The sequence below is a fragment of the Balaenoptera acutorostrata genome, chromosome 8 (assembly GCF_949987535.1).
Source record: "Balaenoptera acutorostrata chromosome 8, mBalAcu1.1, whole genome shotgun sequence".
Classification (NCBI taxonomy): Eukaryota; Metazoa; Chordata; class Mammalia; order Artiodactyla; family Balaenopteridae; genus Balaenoptera; species Balaenoptera acutorostrata.
The window spans coordinates 66,429,574-66,452,711 of record NC_080071.1 but is presented as its reverse complement, the minus strand read 5'-3'; the positions used below and the strand labels follow the sequence as shown (position 1 = coordinate 66,452,711).

Sequence of the window (23,138 nt, the reverse complement as noted above, 5' to 3'; positions counted from 1 at the left end):
TTGATAAGCACAGGTGATTCTTAATGCATCCTGGAATTTGAAAAACACTAGATGATTTCTAAAGTTCCTTCCATATCTACATTTTTACCACAAAATGGCTTTGTGGTGGAGACATTTTTCAGGCATCTTTGAGAGAGACAAATGGGCTGAAGTCATCCTTAATAATGTCTCCCTATTACTAATATCAAACGTTTATTCAGTGCTCATTTGTGCCAAGTATGTGCCAAACACATTAAACACATAATCCCATTTATTCAGGTCCATGCCCTTTAGCCAAAAGCCACCAGACACACCTGTTGTGAAACAAAGGGGTTTGTTACTGGTTACAGTGACGGAGAGAACATACACCATGGGGAAGCATGGACTGTCTCCGTAAGAGGGTTAGAAAGAACTATGATAGGATTTCTACATTGGTTGGGTGACTTGGGGAAGTGCCTAAAAAGGCAGAAGTTGGACTTCCCTGGTGGTCCAGTGGTTAGGACTCCGCACTTTCACTGCAGGGGGCACGGGTTCAATCCATGGTCGGGGAACTAAGATCCCACATGCTGCTTGGTGCGGCCAAAAAAACATAAAATAAATAATACAATAAAAAGCAGGAGTCCACTAAATTGGATGTTGTCAGACAGCAAGGGTAATTTTATGATTGGATATCTTAACAGATCTACCCATGGGGAAGGGAGCAAAGAACAAGGATAAAGCTGCAATTGATAAAGAAGTAGCAGTTAATCATTTTGGCTGAGAGAGGGCCTGTGTCTGGTATTCTGTGGGTGGCACATTCGCTTTGTTTTTGCCTATGCTTAGACAAAATTATGAAGTGGCCTTATATTGTCTCATTTCATCATGGTCTCAGGGTAACCTTGCCTCAGTTGGTATTTTGTGAGATTGTTTATGTCTAATAGGGAAATATGGCCTAGCTCTGAGGGCCAGGCCAGCTTCCAAATATTAGAGGCTGCCGGCCGTTTCTTTCTTTCTTTCTTTCTTTCTTTCTTTCTTTCTTTCTTTCTTTCTTTCTTTCTTTCTTTCTTTCTTTCTTTCTTTCTTTCTTTCTTTCTCTCTCTGTCTCATTCAACATACTATATCCCATGAGATAAGTATTATGAAATAACTCCTGCTCTGAGAGGTTGTGTGGCTTGCCAAGTTCATGTGGTTACTAAGTGGACATTTTGAGTCCATGAAGCTTTACTACCTTCCCCTGGTAAAGGGAAAGCAGTCTATAAAGCAATATACTTCTCAGTCTTGAACTCAATGGTCATAAAACCTTTCTTTTGGTTCTTATCACAAGTCGGCTACGAGGGGCTGGTTTCCAGTTATATGAAGCGTACTCACCAAAGAGGAAGTTAAAAGCTATGCCTTAAAGCGTTGTCAAAACTAGCAAAAATCAGAATCCAGATTTGTGTCCTGTACTGGATTGACAAGTCCTGTGAAGAAAGCAGTTTTAAGATACAGTGGTCTCTGTGGTCCAGAAAAACTAGTGCTTGTGGCATTCTGCTTCACCCACAGCCTCTCTGGAATTCTGGGGCACTTCCATAAAGACATGGATTTTTTCCCCCATAATACACAGGGCATAAATGAATCATATGTATAGAGACGTGAGTTTCAGGTCAAAAGTTCAGACTGATGTGCTGATAAATTTATAAAACACTAAGAATCCAAATAAAAGCAACTCTAGGGACTCATCCAGAACCCGAACAGGACAGCGTTAGAATATACCAGAGAATGAGGGCAGACTAGACAGGCATTTCCACTGAATGCAGCATGTAAAAGCGATCCATAAAATCCCCTTACTCACCCCCGGGGCCCCTTTTGTGTTGTTCTTGCCAACACAGCAGCCGTCCTGCTATATAGACCCGCTGCGCTGCCAGGGCCCCATCACACTGAACTTGCATCATCCGTGTCAACCAGCCATGGGGAAGGTAAACGGAACACAAGTGAAATAAAGTGGAGGGGGGAAAAATGCCTCGCTACAAGATCTGTTATGGGGAGCAAATGATTTAATTTTGAATTATACTCCCTTTGTAGATCACCTTCTACGAGGACCGGGGCTTCCAGGGCCGCTGCTATGAGTGCAGCAGCGACTGCCCCAACCTGCAGCCCTACTTCAGCCGCTGCAACTCCATCCGGGTGGACAGCGGCTGCTGGATGCTCTACGAGCGCCCCAACTACCAGGGCCACCAGTACTTCCTGCGGCGCGGCGACTACCCCGACTACCAGCAGTGGATGGGCCTCAACGACTCCGTCCGCTCCTGCCGCCTCATCCCCCCAGTGAGTGTGGCTCTGTCTTTGCCTTCCTCTCTTTGGAAATCAAAGCCATTAACAACTGTCAGCCTTCAACCAAATCGTTCCACCTGGAGAGCAGAAAGGGGGAGTGACCCCAATGCACGCAGTCCGTTCTAGAAGGGTGTCCCAGATAGCAAGCCGTTCTTCATGAACTCTGTGGTGGTTTTCTTAAAATCACATATTCCCAGTGTTTCATGTTTTAAACGGAATCAAAAATGAAAAGACTCATTAACAAAAAGCAGAACATAGAAGAGACTGAAGTTATCATCTGTTCGAGTTATAATTCCTTTTTTTTGTATTGAAGTATAGTTGATTTACAATGTTCTGTTAATGTCTGCTGTACAGCAAAGTGATTCAGTTATACATATATACATTCTTTTTTTTTATATTCTTTTCCATTATGGTTTTTCACCAGATACTGAATATGGTTCTCTGGGCTATACAGTAGGACCTTGTTGCTTATCCATTCTATATATAATAGTTTGCCTCTGCTAACCCCAAACTACTCCCACTACAAGATATAATTTCTTTTTTTTTTTTCAAGATATAATTTCTTAAAGTGGTCATTCCAAGCCATATCAACTCAGAAATCCAATAGATCACAACTTATAAATACAATCTGGTTCTGTTTAATTGATAAAAATACTTTTGCTTGCTTTGGCTTACTTTTCTCTTTGATTATCCTCCTAGAGAAGACAGGCCCCCTGGCTTCTATTCTGATTTTGTAGGCAGTACCTATTAGCTCACCTAGAGGTAGAAATTAGAGGAAAGGCCACATCCAAAAATAAACTTTGAGATTCAGTCTTTCCTAGAGAGTGATGGCAGAGTTCTTAGAAGAATGTGTAGAAGTGTGGGAGCATGAGATATGGTGTCATCCAAACAGAGTTGCAAGAAGACCATTCCTGCTGTTGAGGGAATGAGGAAGTGGAGGGTAGGAGGCCAGAAAGGAAGCTTAAGAGTCACATAGGTTGAAATTTGAACTGCAAATGAAGTTATGAAAAGAGAGGTAGGGAAGATGTGTCATCTTATTTTTTTACAAGAGCTTAATAATCCATAGTATGCATGGGAACCAAAACATTAGTCTTACAGAAAATAGCTAAATGTTGATTCCTTTATAACAAGGGTAATATATCAAATGAGGCTTCACTTTCCAATGACGCTCACTTTTCTCCTTTGAGAAGGACATTCTCTAATAACAAGCACTAAAATGACCAGTTTTATTTTAGACAAACCTAAATTCCCAAGGACAGAGACTGGTGCATAGCAGTTGAAGAGCTGCTAAGTTCTGTTCCTAGCTTAGCCCATCCACCGTGAGATTCACGGCTGGGCGATGGGGACCAGGAAGGCTCCTTAACTCCGCAACATGGTTGTGGTGAAAGCAGACTTGGACTAAGGGAACTTTAATTTCTCTCTATTTGTGTTCACTTACTTTTTCTTTTCTGTCTGCCACCCTAGCACACCGGCACTTACAGAATGAGAATCTATGAGAGAGATGACTTCAGAGGACAAATGTCAGAGATCACAGACGATTGTCTCTCTCTTCAGGACCGCTTCCACTTCACTGAGATCCACTCCCTCAACGTGCTGGAGGGCTCCTGGGTCCTTTACGAGCTGCCCAACTACAGAGGAAGGCAGTACCTCCTGAGGCCGGGGGAGTACAGGAGATATCTTGACTGGGGGGCGATGAATGCCAAAGCTGGTTCTTTAAGACGGGTGACAGATTTTTACTAAAGTATTTTCATTCTCCACTTTTCTCCTTTAGAATCTAATAAAAGATTTAGCTTGTGTTTCTGGCACTAATAGAGTCCTGCCTTTATTTTAATCTATTAAGACTTCAAAAGCAATAATGTCACTTTGCCAGACATGATAACATATGTTTTCAAGATGGGGAACAACCTCTTATAAGGGGAATTAAGTAGAGGATATTATTGCCAGCATTCTTTTAAAGGCTAGGCCATGTAGGCTCAAAGTTCAGTTCAACTGGGCTCAACCCATTTGTGGTTAATCTTACAAAGATATCTTTACAGTTACAATAATAAACAAGTACTTATTGAAACACCTCAAGTTATCCCTCCAGGTTATCCCCACCATCTTCCCTATATAGTCCAAGTCTTAATTGATAAGGAAAGCCATTCTCATCTAGACTCTTACTTTAGCCCCATAAACAAACAAATAAATGAACTGGTCCTCTTACCTACTTCACTCCTTATCCTTCTAACAGCCTCCATCCCTTTTCTCCCATTTCCAATACCTCATACCTCCATGAGATTTCCCAATAGAATTCACTGTCTCTTTGCTATATGTGCTTTGTACAAAATTTTCAGGATTTTTACCAAAAACCACATGCACATAGGAAAACTCTGCCCCCTATCATTTTTTTTTTCTGGCCACGCCGCATGTGGGTCTTAGTTCCCCTTCCAGGGATCAAACCCACACCCCCCTACAGTGGAAGCACGGAGTCTTAACCACTGGACGGCCAGAGTAGTCCCTGTCTCCCATCATTTTAATGGGAGTAAAGTACTATGACCATATATGAAAAATAAGGGACTTCGGTGGTGGCGCAGTGGTTAAGAATACTCCTGCCAATGCAGTGGATACGGGTTCGATCCCTGGGCTGTGAAGATCACACGTGCTGCGGAGCAACTAAGCCCATGCACCACAACTACTGAGCCTGAGCTCTAGAGCCTGCACGCCACAAGTACTGAAGTCCATGTGGCTAGAGCCTGTGCCCCGCAACAAGAGAGGCCACCGCGATGACAAGCCCACGTACCATACGAAGAGTAGCCCCTGCTCGCCGCAACTAGAGAGCCTGGGTGCAGCAAGGAAGACCCAATGTAGACAAAAATAAATAAATATTTAATTTAAAAAAACAAAAAGAAGGAATGTTATCTTTTAAGGAGTTGCCTTGTTGGTGCTAGGAGAATGTTGCTGTTTATGGTTGAGCAGGTATTCTTGATGATGGAGGAGGTTTGGTTGATGTATAATGCAGATACACAATGCTGGGGCGAGAGGAGAGGCCAAAGGGCAGAAAAGAATTTTTATGTTGAAATTTTTCTTGCCTTGCCATAAAATATGAATTTTATTTCACATTTTGAACATGAAAATTCATTTGTTCCAAGAGGAATGCCATAGGAGTTAAGCAGACGTGGGTCAATGATTGCTTCCTGTCTTCATGTCAGTTACTGAATGGCCATCAAAGACAAGCCAAGAAAGAGAACCAGAGGCTGGTGTTATGATGGTGATCTCCGGGTCCTTACCCAGTCTCCTTGTTTGGGAGAGTTTGGTCTACATGGCCGCCAACCAAATGACCTCTTCTCATTTAACCAAGCACGTATATGATACAAATGCTACATTAATTATCAATACTAGGAAGCAAACATGTGGGTAGCAAGGTTAACAGTTGACTGGACCTCAGACACTAGCAAAACTCTGGAATTGGACACTGCTGTTGTAACAGTAATTTGGCGTCTCATGAGACATAAAATTAGAATCACGAAGGAGCAGAGGGCTTAGGGGACAGCACAGTTCTGTTTTCTCTCTTTTGCTTACTCATCTCGCCTATTATAAACGCCCATTAAATAGATCAAATGCAGGGTGCTTGTGTCATCCTACACATTGAAAGTTGCAAATGCTGAACTTTGATGTGAGTGTGTAGGCCCGTTGCACTGAGCATTTGAAAGAGGTCCCGTGGACTATTACAACGATGAATTTCAGACGAGGGAATAACGCTCATATCCCCCAGACATTTATTGAGTAAACTTTATGGCCCAGTTCATTTTTCCAGTTAGTGAGAATACAAAAGTAAAGATGGGTGGCAGGGCGGTGGGGCGGGGATTAACATATACACATTACTATACATAAAATAGTAAACAACAAGGACCTCATATATAGCACAGGGGACTATACTCAATAACCCATAAGGGGAAATCATCTGAAAAAGAATAGATATAAATATATGTATAACTGAATCGCTACACCTGAAACTAACAGAACGCTGTATATCAGCTATACACACAGACACACACACACACAAAGAAAAGAAAGGAAAAGAAAAGAAAAGAAGAAGGAATAAATCAGAGTAGTGTTTTTCAAAGTTTGGTCCAAGAACAACCTGCCGCTGCCAGTTAAAATGCAGATTCCTAGAGTCTTGTCCAGATCTAATGATGCAGAGTCTCAGAAGAGGGTAGAGCCTGGCAATTAGCATTTTTGATAAGCACAGGTGATTCTTAATGCATCCTGGAATTTGAAAAACACTAGATGATTTCTAAAGTTCCTTCCATATCTACATTTTTACCACAAAATGGCTTTGTGGTGGAGACATTTTTCAGGCATCTTTGAGAGAGACAAATGGGCTGAAGTCATCCTTAATAATGTCTCCCTATTACTAATATCAAACGTTTATTCAGTGCTCATTTGTGCCAAGTATGTGCCAAACACATTAAACACATAATCCCATTTATTCAGGTCCATGTCCTTTAGCCAAAAGCCACCAGGCACACCTGTTGTGAAACAAAGGGGTTTGTTACTGGTTAGAGTGACGGAGAGAACATACACCATGGGGAAGCGTGGACCGTCTCCGTAAGAGGGTTAGAAAGAACTATGATAGGATTTCTACATTGGTTGGGTGACTTGGGGAAGTGCCTAAAAAGGCAGAAGTTGGACTTCCCTGGTGGTCCAGTGGTTAGGACTCCGCACTTTCACTGCAGGGGGCACGGGTTCAATCCATGGTCGGGGAACTAAGATCCCACATGCTGCTCGGCGCGGCCAAAAAAACATAAAATAAACAATAAAATAAAAAGCGGGCTTCCCTGGTGGCGCAGTGGTTGAGAGTCTGCCTGCCAATGCAGGGGACACGGGTTCGAGCCCTGGTCTGGGAAGATCCCACATGCCGCGGAGCAACTAGGCCCGTGAGCCACAGCTACTGAGCATGCGCGTCTGGAGCCTGTGCTCCGCAACAAGAGAGGTCGCGATAGTGAGACGCCCGCGCACCGCAATGAAGAGTGACCCCCGCTTGCCGCAACTAGAGAAAGCCCTCGCACAGAAACGAAGACCCAACACAGCAAAAATAAATAAATAAATAAATAAATAAATTTTAAAAATAAATAAATAAATAAAGTAAAAAGCAGGAGTTCACTAAATTGGATGTTATCAGACAGCAAGGGTAATTTTATGATTGGATATCTTAATAGATCTACCCATGGGGAAGGGAGCAAAGAACAAGGATAAAGCTGCAATTGATAAAGAAGTAGCAGTTAATCATTTTGGCTGAGAGAGGGCCTGTGTCTGGTATTCTGTGGGTGGCACATTCGCTTTGTTTTTGCCTATGCTTAGACAAAATTATGAAGTGGCCTTATTTTGTCTCATTTCATCATGGTCTCAGGGTAACCTTGCCTCAGTTGGTATTTTGTGAGATCGTTTATGTCTAATAGGGAAATATGGCCTAGCTCTGAGGGCCAGGCCAGCTTCCAAATATTAGAGGCTGCCGGCCCTTTGTTTCTTTCTTTCTTTCCTTTCTTTCATTCTTTCTTTCTTTCTCTCTTTCTTTCTTTCTCTCTTTCTTTCTTTCTCTCTCATTCAACATACTATATCCCATGAGATAAGTATTATGAAATAACTCCTGCTCTGAGAGGTTGTGTGGCTTGCCAAGTTCATGTGGCTACAAAGTGGACATTCTGAGTCCATGAAGCTTTACTGCCTTCCCCTGGTAAAGGGAAAGCAGTCTATAAAGCAATATACTTCTCAGTCTTAAACCCAATGGTCATAAAAACCTTTCTTCTGGTTCTTATCACAAGTCGGCTATGAGGGGCTGGTTTCCAGTTATATGAAGCGTACTCACCAAAGAGGAAGTTAAAAGCTATGCCTTAAAGCATTGTCAAAACTGGCAAAAATCAGAATCCAGATTTGTGTCCTGTACTGGATTGACAAGTCCTGTGAAGAAAGCAGTTTTAAGATACAGTGGTCTCTGTGGTCCAGAAAAACTAGTGCTTGTGGCATTCTGCTTCACCCACAGCCTCTCTGGAATTCTGGGGCACTTCCATAAAGACATGGATTTTTTCCCCCATAATACACAGGGCATAAATGAATCATATGTATAGAGACGTGAGTTTCAGGTCAAAAGTTCAGACTGATGTGCTGATAAATTTATAAAACACTAAGAATCCAAATAAAAGCAACTCTAGGGACTCATCCAGAACCCGAACAGGACAGCGTTAGAATATACCAGAGAATGAGGGCAGACTAGACAGGCATTTCCACTGAATGCAGCATGTAAAAGCGATCCATAAAATCCCCTTACTCACCCCCGGGGCCCCTTTTGTGTTGTTCTTGCCAACACAGCAGCCGTCCTGCTATATAGACCCGCTGCGCTGCCAGGGCCCCATCACACGGAACTTGCATCATCCGTGTCAACCAGCCATGGGGAAGGTAAACGGAACACAAGTGAAATAAAGTGGAGGGGGGAAAAATGCCTCGCTACAAGATCTGTTATGGGGAGCAAATGATTTAATTTTGAATTATACTCCCTTTGTAGATCACCTTCTACGAGGACCGGGGTTTCCAGGGCCGCCACTACGAGTGCAGCAGCGACTGCCCCAACCTGCAGCCCTACTTCAGCCGCTGCAACTCCATCCGGGTGGACAGCGGCTGCTGGATGCTCTACGAGCGCCCCAACTACCAGGGCCACCAGTACTTCCTGCGGCGCGGCGACTACCCCGACTACCAGCAGTGGATGGGCCTCAACGACTCCGTCCGCTCCTGCCGTCTCATCCCCCACGTGAGTTCAGCTTGATTCCAATCATGCCACCTGAGTGTCCTCACTCTGTTATTGATGGGTGTCAGGGCGAGGGAGGTTTTCCTTTAAATACACGTAAGGGTTAAGTGGGCTTTGGGTAGCTGCCAAAGCCCAGGTAGATCCCGGCAGAAAAACAGCAGAGAATATAAGGAAGACTTCACTTAGGGAAAGAGTCAGTTTTGTTTTTATTCTTTGCTGCCATTAGGTCAGTCAAAGCTTGTCTGTAACAAATGCAGTATCACAATGGGATATAAAACAAACTTGCAAGTGGGAAGCTGTTTAGGCATAAGAAGGCAGTATTTCTAACAAATCAATTTTTACCTATAGTAAAGGAATTGATAATGAACAAATTAGATAGTTTCCACTGCAGACTAGTAAAAATGGAAAACTCTGTTGTTAATATAGGCTATTCAAAGCTATCTTCCAATTTTGGAAAAGGTAATTTGTCTTAATTTGGAAAATCAGTTGAATTCTGGTTTCAGACTATTTAAACAAATTTTCCACCAAAGTGTGTGATTTTTTAAAATCCTGTTTTAGTGGTAAATGTATGTGTATATGTATATAACTTTGGGAGATAATACTCTTATTAAAATATAGGCAAAATACTTATCGTTTTCCCCCCAAATGTAGGTTTATCACCTAGGAATCAAAAAATTATGGAATTAAGAATTAGGAATCAAGATATTTGAGTTCGTGATGGATTCTAACCCAGACCTTGAACTTCTTAAAAATTCCATCTCTCACATAAGAAATAGAAAATGAGCATTTGTTAAATGCTAATAGAACACAGATCCACATGAAGCATTCACAGCAATTTCAGAGTCTCAGTTTTGACACTGACAATCTCATGCCCCAACCTGCCAAGTTCATCTCTTGTTTGGTTGCTTTTTCTGCTCTTTCTCTCTGTGGACCGAGCAGACAAGCTCCCACAGGCTGCGGTTGTATGAGAGAGAGGATCACAAAGGCCTCATGGTGGAGCTGAGCGAGGACTGCTCCTGCATCCAGGACCGCTTCCACCTGAATGAGGTCCGCTCCCTCCACGTGCTGGAGGGCTGCTGGGTCCTCTATGAGATGCCCAGCTACTGCGGCCGGCAGTACCTGCTGCGACCCCAAGAGTACAGGCGCTACCAAGACTGGGGGGCCATGGATGCTAAGGCCGGCTCTGTGCGGAGGGTGGTGGATTTATACTGAAATAGTTTCACACTACCGTTTTCTCACTTTGGAACCTAATAAAGTATTTAGTCTGTATTGTTGGCAATCGCTGGCTTCTGTTTTTCTTTCATTGTGTGCCCATTAATTCACCTGTAAATACTCCCTCTTAAAGATTGAGGAGTGGATAAGAGGTGGCGGGGTCTGTTCTAGAAGAGCATCAAGGTAGGATGAGTTTTGAAGAAGGCTCAGAAGTGGGGGTGGAAAAAGGAGAGAGCCTGTCTGAGAAATAAAGGCAGATCAAAGGAGAGAGATGGGAGAGGGTGACTGGTGAGAAGGGAGGCATTCAGTTGAGGGCCTAAGGAACAGCATTCCAGGAGTTCCCATCTGACCCAAGAAGTAGTTGTAAGCCACAGAGTCACAGGTGAGTGGTGAGGGCAGCCCATTTTGAAGAAGCCTGATCAGACTATATAAGGAATTATACTTTTGTTTCCTTTCAAGCACAGTAATATATAACTAATGCCAGGGCTGCCATCAGCCATTGCCATACTTTTGGACTCAGCTGAAGACACTCCTTCTTACTCTAAAACAGCTCCTGACCAGGGTGCACCTCTTGGCCAGTACAGCTGCTGGACCAAACACTGAGTGAATTTTAGAAACTGCACAGCTGTTCACAGTGCCCAGCTAATGCAAATAAATTAATGAGATACACATTAATATTTTAAATAGATTTGCCTGATATAGTGTACCACAAACAATAAAAAGTTCTTGGGCTTCCCTGGTGGCGCAGTGGTTGAGAATCTGCCTGCCAATGCAGGGGACACGGGTTCGAGCCCTGGTCTGGGAAGATCCCACATGCCACGGAGGAACTGGGCCCATGAGCCACAACTACTGAGCCTGCGCGTCTGGAGCCTGTGCTCCGCAACAGGAGAGGCCACGATAGTGAGAGGCCCGTGCACCGCGATGAAGAGTGGCCCCCGCTTGCTGCAACTGGAGAAAGCCCTCGCGCAGAAATGAAGACCCAACACAGCCAAAAATAAATAAATAAATTAAAAAAAAAATAAAAAATAAAAATAAAAAGTTCTTTACTACAAAAAAGCAGGCTCAAATTTAAAGGCACATTGAAGAAAGCCATAATTTCTAGAGCCCTCTGTTTGAAGTAAAATCTGCTTGCTCACAAGGGAAGCCCTGCATATTAAAAAACAAAAAATGAAAATTCTTTCATCAGTAGAAAATTAATTTATTTTTAACTTGAAGTTTTCCCTCCAAAGTGAAAGTCTCCCATAATCTTACTACTTTACACATCCTATAAAGAAAGAAGTGGAGGGGTCCCTCTGATCCCACACTTCATTGCTAGCCCTTCTGTACATTTGGTGGGTACCCTTCTTGAATTTTCCCTCATTTATATAGCTATCTCATGAAACACATTTTTATTTCTTTACAAAAATGAACTCATGCTGTACATATTAGTCTGCAACTTGCTTTTATCAATAAAATGTAATGTGGTATGGACATCTATCTAGGTCAGTACCTTATTCTGTTAATGGCTGCATTGTGTTGCATTGTTGGAGGTTCCCTAGATTATTTAACCATTTATTCACTAGTGATTGGGCTTTTCCAATTTTGCTTTTCCAAACAAGGCTGCAACGAATATCGTCGTACATATACCTTTATCGACACACGCCATAGTGTCTGGAGGATAGAGACCTAGAAGTGAGACTGCCCACTCATAGTGCAAGTTATTTTTCCTTTTAATGGACTGCCCAATTATTAGCCACCAAAGAGCCTACCTTCTTTGAGTTAGGGACATCACCATTTGCTGAGCACCTACCATAGGCTTGCCATGTAAGCACTGGGGATGAAAAAACAAACAAAACAAACAAACAGAAGGCATTGTCCCTACTGCCACAGAACTCTACACAGAAATAATACTAAATACTGACACCAAACAATAAATACATAATCACTTTTTTTTGGTCAAGTACTTCCCAAGTACTAAATAACACATATGTAATCACTTGTTTATCAAGTGCTGTTGCTAAGAAGTTTTAAGGCATCCCATGACGCATTTCTAGGAGGAAAAATGGAGCAATATTTATTTATATATTTCTCGTGAGATGTGTTTTCATTCCTTAACATTTGGGGAGGGAAAGTGTTTTCTTGGCATGACATACACATTTAGAACTTAATTACATACCTTTCTGTGACACTTTTTTTTTTTTTCCTGTTTTGGAACAACACCTCCAATGAAAACAGTTTCCTGTGAATAGGAAAAAAGCTGTTTTTGACACAGCAGACAAAATGTTGTATCTCAGGAGTAGCCAGTTCCAGCCTTTGGCCCTTTGGCTGGGGAACCGGAGACCAGGAAGGCACAGGTCACTGTTTCTCTATCATGACCTCCTCCAGCTGACCTCCTTTTTTCTCGCCCCTCCTCCCACCTCAACCCCACCTCCACCCCCTAAATTTCTGCCCCTTTATTCCTTTCTCGAGCCCACTGGTCTTGAGGTACAAGCCTCCATTGGAATCCTCCAATGTCCCTCCTGTCCTTCAGGAGAAATTTTAACAATCCAGAACTACAAAATCTGCCTTTTTCTTATGCTAAACATGCTTAAGACGCACATATAGCAATTCTAATAACAATCCAAACATTTAATAAATGTCTTATTTTCTCTCTCTTTTTTTCTCTCACACAAAATCACAGGGAGCTTGCAATCCAACAAGAAGTGGACTTTTTCTTCTTTAGAATTCCAAAAGAGAAATGTTGAGGAACCAGGTTCCAATCACTTTTACAGTCGGTTTTGTGCCTTTACTGGTGAATCATACATCTTTAGTAAAGGATTCTGAGAAGAATAAAGATTCATTATAGTTAATGAGAGTGGTAGTAGACAGGGATGAAAATGCTTGAATAATTCTATTTTATTTAAAATGAAAATGTCATGTGACACAAGAAGAGTATGATAGTTTTCTAGTATAAGCTCCATTTGACGAACATTATCTTGAAGGTGAAAAAAAATTAGCTCAATCACATAAAAAGCTTATATATTGGACAAATTAAGCCTTTTATTTACAACACTTATGAAAAAAACTGGGGCTAAATTAAACTTAGTAACACGTCCAGGGAGGTGGGATGAATTGGGAGATTGGGATTGACATATATACACAATTGATACTATGTATAAAATAGATAACCAATGAGAACCTACTGTATAGCTCAGGGAACTCTACTCAATGCTCTGTGGTGACCTAAATGGGAAGGAAATCCAAAAAAAGAGGCACATATGTGTACATATAGCTGATTCACTTTGCTGTACGGTAGAAACTAACACAACATTGTAAAGCAACTATACTCCAATAAAAATTTATTAATAAAAAACACATCCAGTGTCCCACAGTAAGAAGCAAGGATGAGACTGTAGCATGTCCTTTACTGCTATGCTTATTCTAATGTGGGGAGTTCTATGGAGGGATAACTTTCTATCTTTCTATCTTTCTTCCTTTCTTTCTTTCTTTTTCTGTTAGATCTATTTTACTGAAGAATAGTTGATTTACAATAATAGTTTTAGGTGTACAACATAGTGATTCAGTATGTTTACAGATTATAGTCCTTGAAAACTTATTACAAGATAATGGCTATAATTCCCTGTGTCCTATGATATATCCTTGTTTCTTATCTATTTTATACATAGTAGTTTGTATCTCTTAATCCCATACCCCTAATTTGTCCCTCCTCCCTTGGAGGGATAATTTCTGGAATAACTCTAGGATAAGATTTTGAAGTATCAATATTATTAAAAAACAAGACCCCCCCAACAATTGCTCATCATATTTTCACATTTTTAAGATCAAGGGGTTCTTAATATTTTAGATTTCCCAGACCAATTTTCCTTAAATAGGAACCAACATAGGACTGCCTATTTTTATTTTGCCAAGCAAGGACATTTGAAATTAAAAACAAAACAAAAATTCAAAAGTAAGCACTATCTATTATTACATCATTTTATATTTTTAAAAAATACACTTAAAAAAGAATATTTCAATCCCTTCAAATACACAAGTTTCTAATAAAGTGTGGTTCAGACCAAGAAAGAATGCTTGAGAATATTGCTTTGATTCATAGGCTTTGTTATTTGGCAAAAACTAGTAGAAACTGAGCAGAGTTTGAAGACTCTTGTCTGAGGTTGCAACTCAATACCTTCAAGGGTCAGGGAGATGATGTAAATACAGGCATACCTCACAGACACTGTGCGTTCAGTTCCAGACCATGACAATAAAGCAAATATCACAATAAAATGGGTCACATGAATTTTTGGTTTCCCAGTGCATATAAAAGTTATGTTTACACTATACTATAATCCATTAAGAGTACAATAGCATTGTGTCTAAAAAAAACCAATGTACATATCTTAATTAAAAATACTTTAATGCTAAAAGAGGCTAACAATCATCTGAGCCTTTAGCAAGCCATAATCTTTATGCTGGTGGAGAGTCTTGCCTCATGCTAATGGCTGCTGACTGATCAGGGTGGTAGCTGCTGAAGGCTGGGCTGGCTGTGGCAGTTTCTTAAAATAAGACAACAATGAAGTTTGTCACATCAGTTGACGGCTCCTGCTTTCACAAACAATTTTTCTGTAGCATGCAATGCTCTTTGATAGCATTTTACCCACAGTAGAACTTCTTTCAAAATTGGAGTCAATCCTCTCAACCCTTACCACTTCTTTATCAAGCTCATGTTATCAAGTTCATGTAATATTCTAAATCCTTTGTTGTCATTTCAACAATCTTCACAGCCTTTTCACCAGGAATAGATTCCATCTCAAGAAATCACTTTCTTTGCTCATCCATAAGAAACAACTCCTCATCCATTTAAGTTTTATCATGAGATTGCAGCAATTCAGTCCCATCCTCAGGCTCCACTTCTAATTCTAGTTCTTTTGCTATTTCCACCATATCTGCAGTTACTTCCTCCACTGAAGTCTTGAATCCCTCAAGGTCATCCAGGAGGGTTGGAATCAACTTCTTCCAAACTCCTGTTATTGTTGATATTTTGATTTTTTCCCACGGATCATGAATGCTCTTCATGGCATCTAGAATGGCAAATTCTTTCCAGAAGGTTTCTAATTGACTTGGCCCAGATCCATCAGTGGAATCACTATTTATGGTAGCTATAGCCTTATGAAATATATTTCCTAAATAATATGACCTAAAGTCGAAATTACTCCTTGATCCATGGGCTGCAGAATGGATGTTGTATGAGCAGGCATGAGAATAACATTAATTTCATTGTACATCTCTATCAGAGCTCCAGAGTGACCAGGTGCATTGTTATTGACAGTAATATTATGAAAAGAATCTTTTCATGGAGTAGTAGGTCTCAACTGTGTGCTTAAAGTATTCAGTAAACCATGTTGTAAAAAGATGTTCTGTCATCCAGGCTTTGTTGTTCCATTTATAGAGCACAGGCAGAGTAGATTTAGCATAATTCTAAAAGACTAGGATTTTCAAAACGGTAAATGAGAACTGGCTTCAACTTAAAGTCACTAGCTGCATTAGCTCCGAAAAGAAAGTCATCCTGTCCTTTGAAGCTTTGAAGCCAGACGTTGACTTCTCTTCTCTAGCTATAAAAGTGCTAGATGGCATCTTCTTCCAATACAAGGCTGTTTCATCTACACTGAAAATCTGTTGGTTAGTGTAGCCACCTTCATTAATTATATGAGCTAGATCTTCTGGATAACTTGCTGCAATTTTTACATCAGCACTTGCTGCTTCACCTTGTACTTTTATGTTATGGAGACAGCTTCTTTCCTTAAGCCTCATGAACAACCTCTGCTAACTTCAAACTTTTCTTCTTCAGTTTCCTCGCCTCTCTCAATCTTCGTAGCATTGAAGAGAGTTAGGTTCTCCTTGCTCTGGTTTAGGCTTTGGCTTAAGGGAATGTAGTGGTTGGTTTGATCTTCTATCCAGACCACTCAAACTTTATCCATATAGGCAATAAGGCTGTTTCAGTTTCTTCATTAGTGTGTTCACTGGAGTAGCACTTTTAATTTCCTTCAGTAATTTTCCCGCTACATTCACAACTTGGCTAACTGTTTGGAGCAAGAGGCCTAGCTTTCAGCCTATCTTGACTTTCAACAAGCATATGCCTTCCTCACTAAGCATAATCATTTCTAGCTTTTGACTAAAAATGAGATACACGTGACTCTTCCTTTCACTTGAACACTTAGAGACTATTGTAGGGTTATTAACTGACCTAATTTCAATATTGTTGTGTCTCAGGGAATAAGGAGGCCCAAGGCGGGGAAGAGAGATGGGGAATAGTCACAGTGGAGCAGTCAGGACACACAACATTAATGGATTAAGTTCGCTGTCTTATATAGGTGCAGTTCACGGTGCCCCAAAGCAATTACAATAATAACATCAAAGATCACCGATCACAGATCACCATAACAAATATAATAATGATGAAAAAGTTTGAAATATTGTGAGAATTACCAAAATGTGATACAGAGACTCTAAATGAGCAAATGCTGTTGGAAAAATGACCCTGCTAGACTTGCTCGAGGCAGGGTTGCCACAAGTGTTCAATTTGTAAAAAACACAGTATCTGCAAAACTCAATAAAGCAAAGCACAATAAAATGAGGTATACCTGTAAGTGAAACAACCTTCTTTAAGATGACAAGAAGTAATGGGTAGTATGGTGAACTGTGGAAAGAATGAACCAACCTAAAGCATCACCAAAAACATCTAAACACTGTGTCAGCCAAGCGAAATACATCTCCAAGTCCACAGCCCTCAAGGCTGTTCTTATTTCCACATTGGCGTGAAAGCTGGGGAGAGCCACCAACAATGGACATCACAGTTGTTTCCAGTGAATCCTCCCTCACCATGAAACACCTTGGTACCATGTAAGCCCTCAAAACCCAACCATAGAGCCTGGGTAAGTGAGGAGAGGAAATCCCAACAATGACTAAAGTTAAATTTTCTCTCCATCCCAGTGGAATGAGACTTAGATTCATAAAATATTCTGAGTTACAGAAAATAAGCAAAGTGGTATTTCTTATATACTTCATTTTGTAGACTATTTACACTAGCTACACAAATCATTAACCCTGCATGCAGCAAAATCTGAACCTGAACTAGTCTCTTTTTTCTTTACTTTTGTTTGAAACCATGTGAATATTTATAGAGTGACAAAGGGTTACTTCCTGGACCAGAGCTCGGGACAACAGGGTGTTTCTTCTCTCTTGTTCTCCCTCCAAAGACAATTGCCATCATTCATTCCAGGCAACTGGTGTAGAGCTCTGCTTCTATGCCACAGGTGCAAGGAGTCTCAGGTCTTAACCTATGCTCACTTAGCACACTAAGTACAATTTGGGACTTAGGTTTTATACGCATTTGTCACTCCCAGAATTTTCTGTAGAGCATTGAAATTAAGCCACCTTTTGGCCCACAGCATTCACATTTCAATTCTATGAGAAGTGTAGGGGGTTTTCCCTATTTCTTCCCCCAGGCAGAAATAAAGCCTTCCCTCTTCCCATTTAATGAAAAAGCCAAGCCCAAAGTGCCCTTGTTTTGGTCCTCCAGTTGGATCCTAAATTTCAGCTGTAGCTGCAGGTCAGCTGAAGTGGTGGTCGCCACTGACATCCCCATGCTGCTCCTCTAGACGCTCTCTGGGACTCTGCATTAGGGTTCTCATGCTTTACTGTTTTCACCTATCAACACTCTCCCCACAGAAACAGCTCTGAGCAAAATGATGGTTTTTTAAAATTTGTTATTATTTTTCATTCTTATTTTTTTCATTTTTAATTAAAATGATTTTTATTCTTTAGATTCTGGCTGCATATATTCCACTAGGCTAACATAAGTAACTCTGCAAATACATGCCTTTACGTACTGGATAACAAGAACTGAAGCATCATATTATACACAGTTGGTGTCTAATTGATAAATATCAACTTACAAATATTTATGACCTAAAGTAAAGACAAAGTATTTCAATGAGTCAACATAGGACTGGGACTAATTCTTTGAACATCAAAGAGGCTAAAGGCGTAGGTCATCTTCCCCTCCAGTGCTCTTTCAGTCCTACAGACTATCCTCTTCCAGGCTGATAAATACTGTCTAAAGCCTTCCTAGAGTCCAAGCTTCTAGACATTTATTCCTCCCTCTCCCTACACCATTCCAGCTATAGCTCCTCTTTGTGTTCGTGCAATTAATTTCCTCTAAGTCAAAAGCTCTGTGTACTCTTGTTCTCCGTAGAACAAAGGTGTATCTAGATCTTACCAGAAATGGGTTTCTTAGGAATTTGGTTTTCTTTTATAATAACCTAAGAGGTAATCTGGTTTTGTATTTTAAAAGTATTACTTTTTCTTATTTCCTTAAACTTTTAGAAATTTCCCTTTTAGTTCTTCTTTCTGAGATGAATCATCTTAAAACTATTCTCCCTTTTGAATTACGAGTAGCCAAGATAAAACATCCAATCTTCAGTCTACTTCCACGTATGACTGCAACAAAATCAGACCAAATACTAAAGATCTGCGTTTGCTGTTTTTGTTTTTGTTTTTTTACCACACTGAAAGTTTGAAGTTTTGTGAACCTTCTTGGTAAAACATTCCAATTTCTTACACCCTTTAATGAGGAAGCTCTCTTAAAAGACTAATTTGAAATTTTCAGTATTCAGTACAGGTCATTTCCTTATTAACCATTAGTATTCAATATTATGGTGCATACTTCTTACAGATTAATTTATATTTGCCATATTAAGACTCTGACTTTTTTGCTCCACCGCTTATATTTTTTTGTTTTTCCCCAGCCCGTACAAATAAAAGAGTGGACTATATATATGAAATGGCTGAAGCTCTACTTCTATTATTAAATAGACAATGTCCCAAATTACTTTTTTTTTTTTTCCAAACTGTCTCAATAGCATCAGCTAGTGATAGAAACTCCAGAGAGAAAGGGACCAAAACCCACAATGAGCCCCACGGACTCTGACAGCAAAGAGAAAAAAGAGAACACGAAAATCCCCTCACCCGGGGGCCCCTTTTGTGTCGTTCCTGCCAACGCAGCAGCCCTCCTGCTATATAGACCCGCGCGCCCGCCCCTCCGCACTGAACTCGCGTCCCCGCATCCAGCAGCCATGGGGAAGGTGAGCCCCGCGCCGGTGGGAGGGGCCCGCAGCCGGGCTGGAGGCCAGGCCTCTGAGCCTTGTCCTTCCCTTCCCTGCAGATCACCTTCTACGAGGACCGGGGCTTCCAGGGCCGCCACTATGAGTGCAGCAGCGACCACTCCAACCTGCAGCCTTACTTGGGCCGCTGCAACTCAGTGCGCGTGGACAGCGGCTGCTGGATGATCTACGAGCAGCCCAACTACCTGGGCAGCCAGTACTTCCTGCGGCGCGGCGACTACCCCGACTACCAGCAGTGGATGGGCTTCAACGACTCCGTCCGCTCCTGCCGCCTCATCCCCCACGTGAGTTCAGTTCCATATCATTCTGGTTCACTTTGGACGCAGAATGGGTAGTTTCAAGCAAAGGTTAAACATTTGCAGTAGTGATCGTTTAGAATAATTGAGAGTTTGGGGAAAAGGTAAGCTATGGTATATTAGTTCAATATAATTTGCCTTGAACAAAAGTAAAGTGTTGCCCAGGTACCAGTTAATAAACAAATATTTATTGAGTAAGAATGTATCGGCTGCCCCGGGCACGTATAAAATAGAGGTCCTGACCTGGAATCATTTACAATGGAGTTGTAGAAAAACCACTAATATCCAACAGAAAAATAATTAGGTGCTAGTTAGTTTCTGAGCAGACAGGAGTCGAAAAGGAAAATTTTACAAGGGTTAATTCTTGTAAGACTCTTCTCCCCTTTTTGCCTCCCAATTGCATGTTTTGGTTTTCCCCACCTGTACAAATAAAAGTACTTTTTCTCAGTAGAGAGCAACGCAGAGATTTTACACACAGGCTACATATAATTCATACGTGTCTTAAAACACTAAGGTTTTTTAAAAGTTAGTCCTTGGGCTTAACTCATTTTTCTTTCCCATTTTTCTTCATTCTATTCATAAATTACTAAATGAAAATCAAGTATGTAACTGAGAGATTTCAGATGTTTCACTTTGCTTTCCACAGAAACAAAAGCATCTAAGTCCTTGGCGATTTTTCCAAGATTTATTTTAAACTCAATGTAGAGTAATTCATTTCATAAACTGACTTTACTGTTCAAAGACACATGCTTGAAAATTTAAAATAATTCTTCAAAATGGCAAAAACAGTAATAAGCTGTTAAAGATTTGGGTTTCTCTATGGTACAGTGTCCTGAGTGTGGTTAACAGTTCATCCTGGGAAATATCTGAATATATTAAAGAGTGAGATTTCCTTCTTAATTTTTAGTCACACTTTATGATCTTGGAAAGGTACTGAATCTCCACCTTTAAAAATGAAGAGTATACAAAGATTCAGAAATAATGCATTTTTACCATATGTTTGAAAATGGCTTGAGCTGGTCCTCACCAAACTGAATGGCATGAATGTGTTGGAATCATTTCATGGTTTGCTTTTCTCCTCTTTCCACCTCTGGATGGGCCAGGCTGTCTCTCACAGGATCAGACTTTATGAGAGGGAAGATTACAGAGGCCAGATGATAGAGATCACTGAGGACTGCTCCTCTCTTCAGGACCGCTTCCACTTCAATGAGATTTACTCTCTCAATGTGCTGGAGGGCTCCTGGGTCCTCTATGAGTTGCCCAACTACCGGGGAAGGCAGTATCTGCTGAGGCCGGGGGAGTACAGGCGCTACCATGACTGGGGGGCCATGAATGCTAAAGTGGGCTCCTTGAGGAGAGTCATAGATTTCTACTGAAATAAGTGCATCATTTCTCAATCTGGAAAGTAATAAAATATTTTCTGTTTTCCTGGCAATGGTTTGCTTGTGTTTTTCCTTTTTGTCCTACATTTATTATTTTATTTATACACTCACACACACACACACATACACACAAGATGCACGTGGAAATCAAGGTGTATGATCTACGGGTAACAAAGAAAATTCTCACAATAGAACTATGCCTTCAAATGAAGCAGAGCTTTACAGTTTACAAAACACTTCATAATACATTATCTTATTTGATTCTCTGGCCTTTAAACACATTGCTGCTCCAAACCAGATAGTGAGATATCTCTTCAGTTTTTCTTTGAGGAGTGAGGATCTGAAAGCTGGGGCTCAGAGATAGTGTGACCCGCTTGTTAAATCAGGGATTCTGAAGCTGGCTACAATGGGCTTCAGAAGATTTTTAAATTCCCTAAATTGTATGCAAAATTGAGTTCACAAATCTCTGGCAGGCAGACTCTCTCTTTTTTTTTTTTTTCTCCTTTCATTATTTTGCCTTTTTTTTTTTTTTCTTTCATGTTTGATTTTGATGCTGAACTGGTCTCATGACACTCTCTGGACATTGAAACATTAAATGGAGGAATGCTGATGGGGAGAGAGGAGATGGTTCTGGAAAAATTTTTGCCTTCCTAATGAAAGGGAGCAGCTGCCCTGGTGCCACAATTCCCTCTTATTTCAGACATTTTACACTCAAGGGGTGACAAGTACGAGGGAAATGTCACAGTTTCAGAAATGCTGGCCTTGATGTGGTCAAGCCCCTGAACCAATGTTTATTGGTCAGGGCTCTCCAGAGAAACAGAACCCATAGGATCTATATAGATATAGATGAGGAGATTTATTATAGGAATTGGCTCATGTGATTATAGAAATTGAGAAGTCCCATTATCTGCAAGCTAGAGAATCAGGAAAGCTGGTGGAATAATTCAGTCTGAGTCCAGAGGCCTGAGAACCAGGAGTGCTGATGTCTGAGGGCAGAAGGAAGAGGGAGTTCATCCTTCCTTCTCCTTTTTGTTCTATTCAGGCCCTCAACAGATTGGATGGTCTTCTCTACTCAGTATACTGATTCAAATCCTAATCTCTCCCGGAAATACCTTCACAGACACACCTAGAAATAATGTTTTACCAGCTATCTGGGCGTCCCTTAGCCCAGTCAAGTTGACATAAAATTAACCATCACACAATGCCAGCAACCCTTTACCTTGAGACTTCTTGTAATGGGAGTAAAGTAAACCCACATTTGATTATGACACCACCATTGGGTATTCTTTTACTTGTAGTTCAATACACATTTCTAGCTGACACAGAGTATATGTGACTTTTTCCGAGGTGACTGTTTAGAACTTTATTCAGAGTCTCAAAGAAATTCATAATGGAAAATCCCCCCCACCAAGAAGAAGAAGAAGGGAGGGAGGGAGGAAAGCAAGTCACTATAGCACAATGAAGTAATATGGTGTTTAACATATTTCAGACCTGGAGATCATCTAACCTAGATCACTCATTTTATGTAAGGTAGACTAAGGTTCAATTCTAATTTCAAACAGTTAATAATAGAAGTGGCATCAGAATTCAGAACTCACAGCTCAGAAAATCAGTGATTTTCCATTGTGGAATCAGGAAGATGCTTGTCAAAATAACGACAGCACCAGCTTACAGATTCTTACCATGAGGTAAGCAACCAACCAACTTGGAACTGAATTAAATATATAGGATAATCCAAAGCTGCATTCTCTGTCTATATAAATGCACAAATGATACACACACAGTTATATATATTTATATAACTGTATACATATACTCTCCATATGTGTGTATATCTGTGTGTGTTAGTATATTGCCTGTGTAAGGTTATAGGGAAGTATAACACTATATTCACTTACCTTAGTTCTTCTACTGCTTGTTTTCTTACTTGCACTCTCATTGCTAGAATCTTAGAAAGGAGGAGTGGCGACTACGTTTGTACTCAAAGACTGATTTGATCAAGTCATTTCCCTGATTAAAAACCTTTGATATTAAAAAAAAAACCTTTGATATTGCTCCA

The 23,138-nt window shown here is 40.8% G+C and overlaps 3 protein-coding genes across 4 annotated transcripts; all 3 read left to right on the top strand.

Moving 5' to 3' along the window:
- Nucleotides 1–1,904: 1,904 nt before the first annotated feature.
- Nucleotides 1,905–4,008, top strand: LOC130708718 (gamma-crystallin B-like). The gene is made up of 3 exons (XM_057551484.1): nt 1,905–1,913; nt 2,020–2,262; nt 3,733–4,008. The coding sequence occupies exons 1-3, from the start codon at nt 1,905–1,907 to the stop codon at nt 4,006–4,008; spliced, it is 528 nt and encodes a 175-aa protein (XP_057407467.1).
- A 4,683-nt stretch (nt 4,009–8,691) lies between these two features.
- LOC103021141 (gamma-crystallin C) lies at nt 8,692–10,258 on the top strand. 2 transcript variants are annotated; one of them, XM_057551500.1, is made up of 3 exons: nt 8,692–8,700; nt 8,807–9,049; nt 9,986–10,258. In XM_057551500.1, exons 1-3 carry the CDS (start codon nt 8,692–8,694, stop codon nt 10,256–10,258), a joined length of 525 nt encoding a protein of 174 aa, XP_057407483.1. The 2 variants fall into 2 exon arrangements, with proteins under 2 accessions (XP_057407483.1, XP_057407482.1); XM_057551499.1 differs by having other exon boundaries at nt 9,983–10,258.
- A 9,095-nt stretch (nt 10,259–19,353) lies between these two features.
- Nucleotides 19,354–21,073, top strand: LOC103018156 (gamma-crystallin D). Its single transcript, XM_007187816.2, has 3 exons — nt 19,354–19,362; nt 19,443–19,685; nt 20,801–21,073. The coding sequence occupies exons 1-3, from the start codon at nt 19,354–19,356 to the stop codon at nt 21,071–21,073; spliced, it is 525 nt and encodes a 174-aa protein (XP_007187878.1).
- The last annotated feature ends 2,065 nt before the right edge of the window (nt 21,074–23,138 follow it).

Excerpts from the sequence above, each read along its gene's own strand:
- LOC130708718 (XM_057551484.1), top strand. Across the intron at positions 2,263-3,732 it reads CCTGCCGCCTCATCCCCCCA|CACACCGGCACTTACAGAAT; the intron begins GTGAGTGTGGCT and ends CTGCCACCCTAG.
- LOC103021141 (XM_057551499.1), top strand. Across the intron at positions 9,050-9,982 it reads CCTGCCGTCTCATCCCCCAC|CAGACAAGCTCCCACAGGCT; the intron begins GTGAGTTCAGCT and ends CTGTGGACCGAG.
- LOC103018156 (XM_007187816.2), top strand. Across the intron at positions 19,686-20,800 it reads CCTGCCGCCTCATCCCCCAC|GCTGTCTCTCACAGGATCAG; the intron begins GTGAGTTCAGTT and ends TGGATGGGCCAG.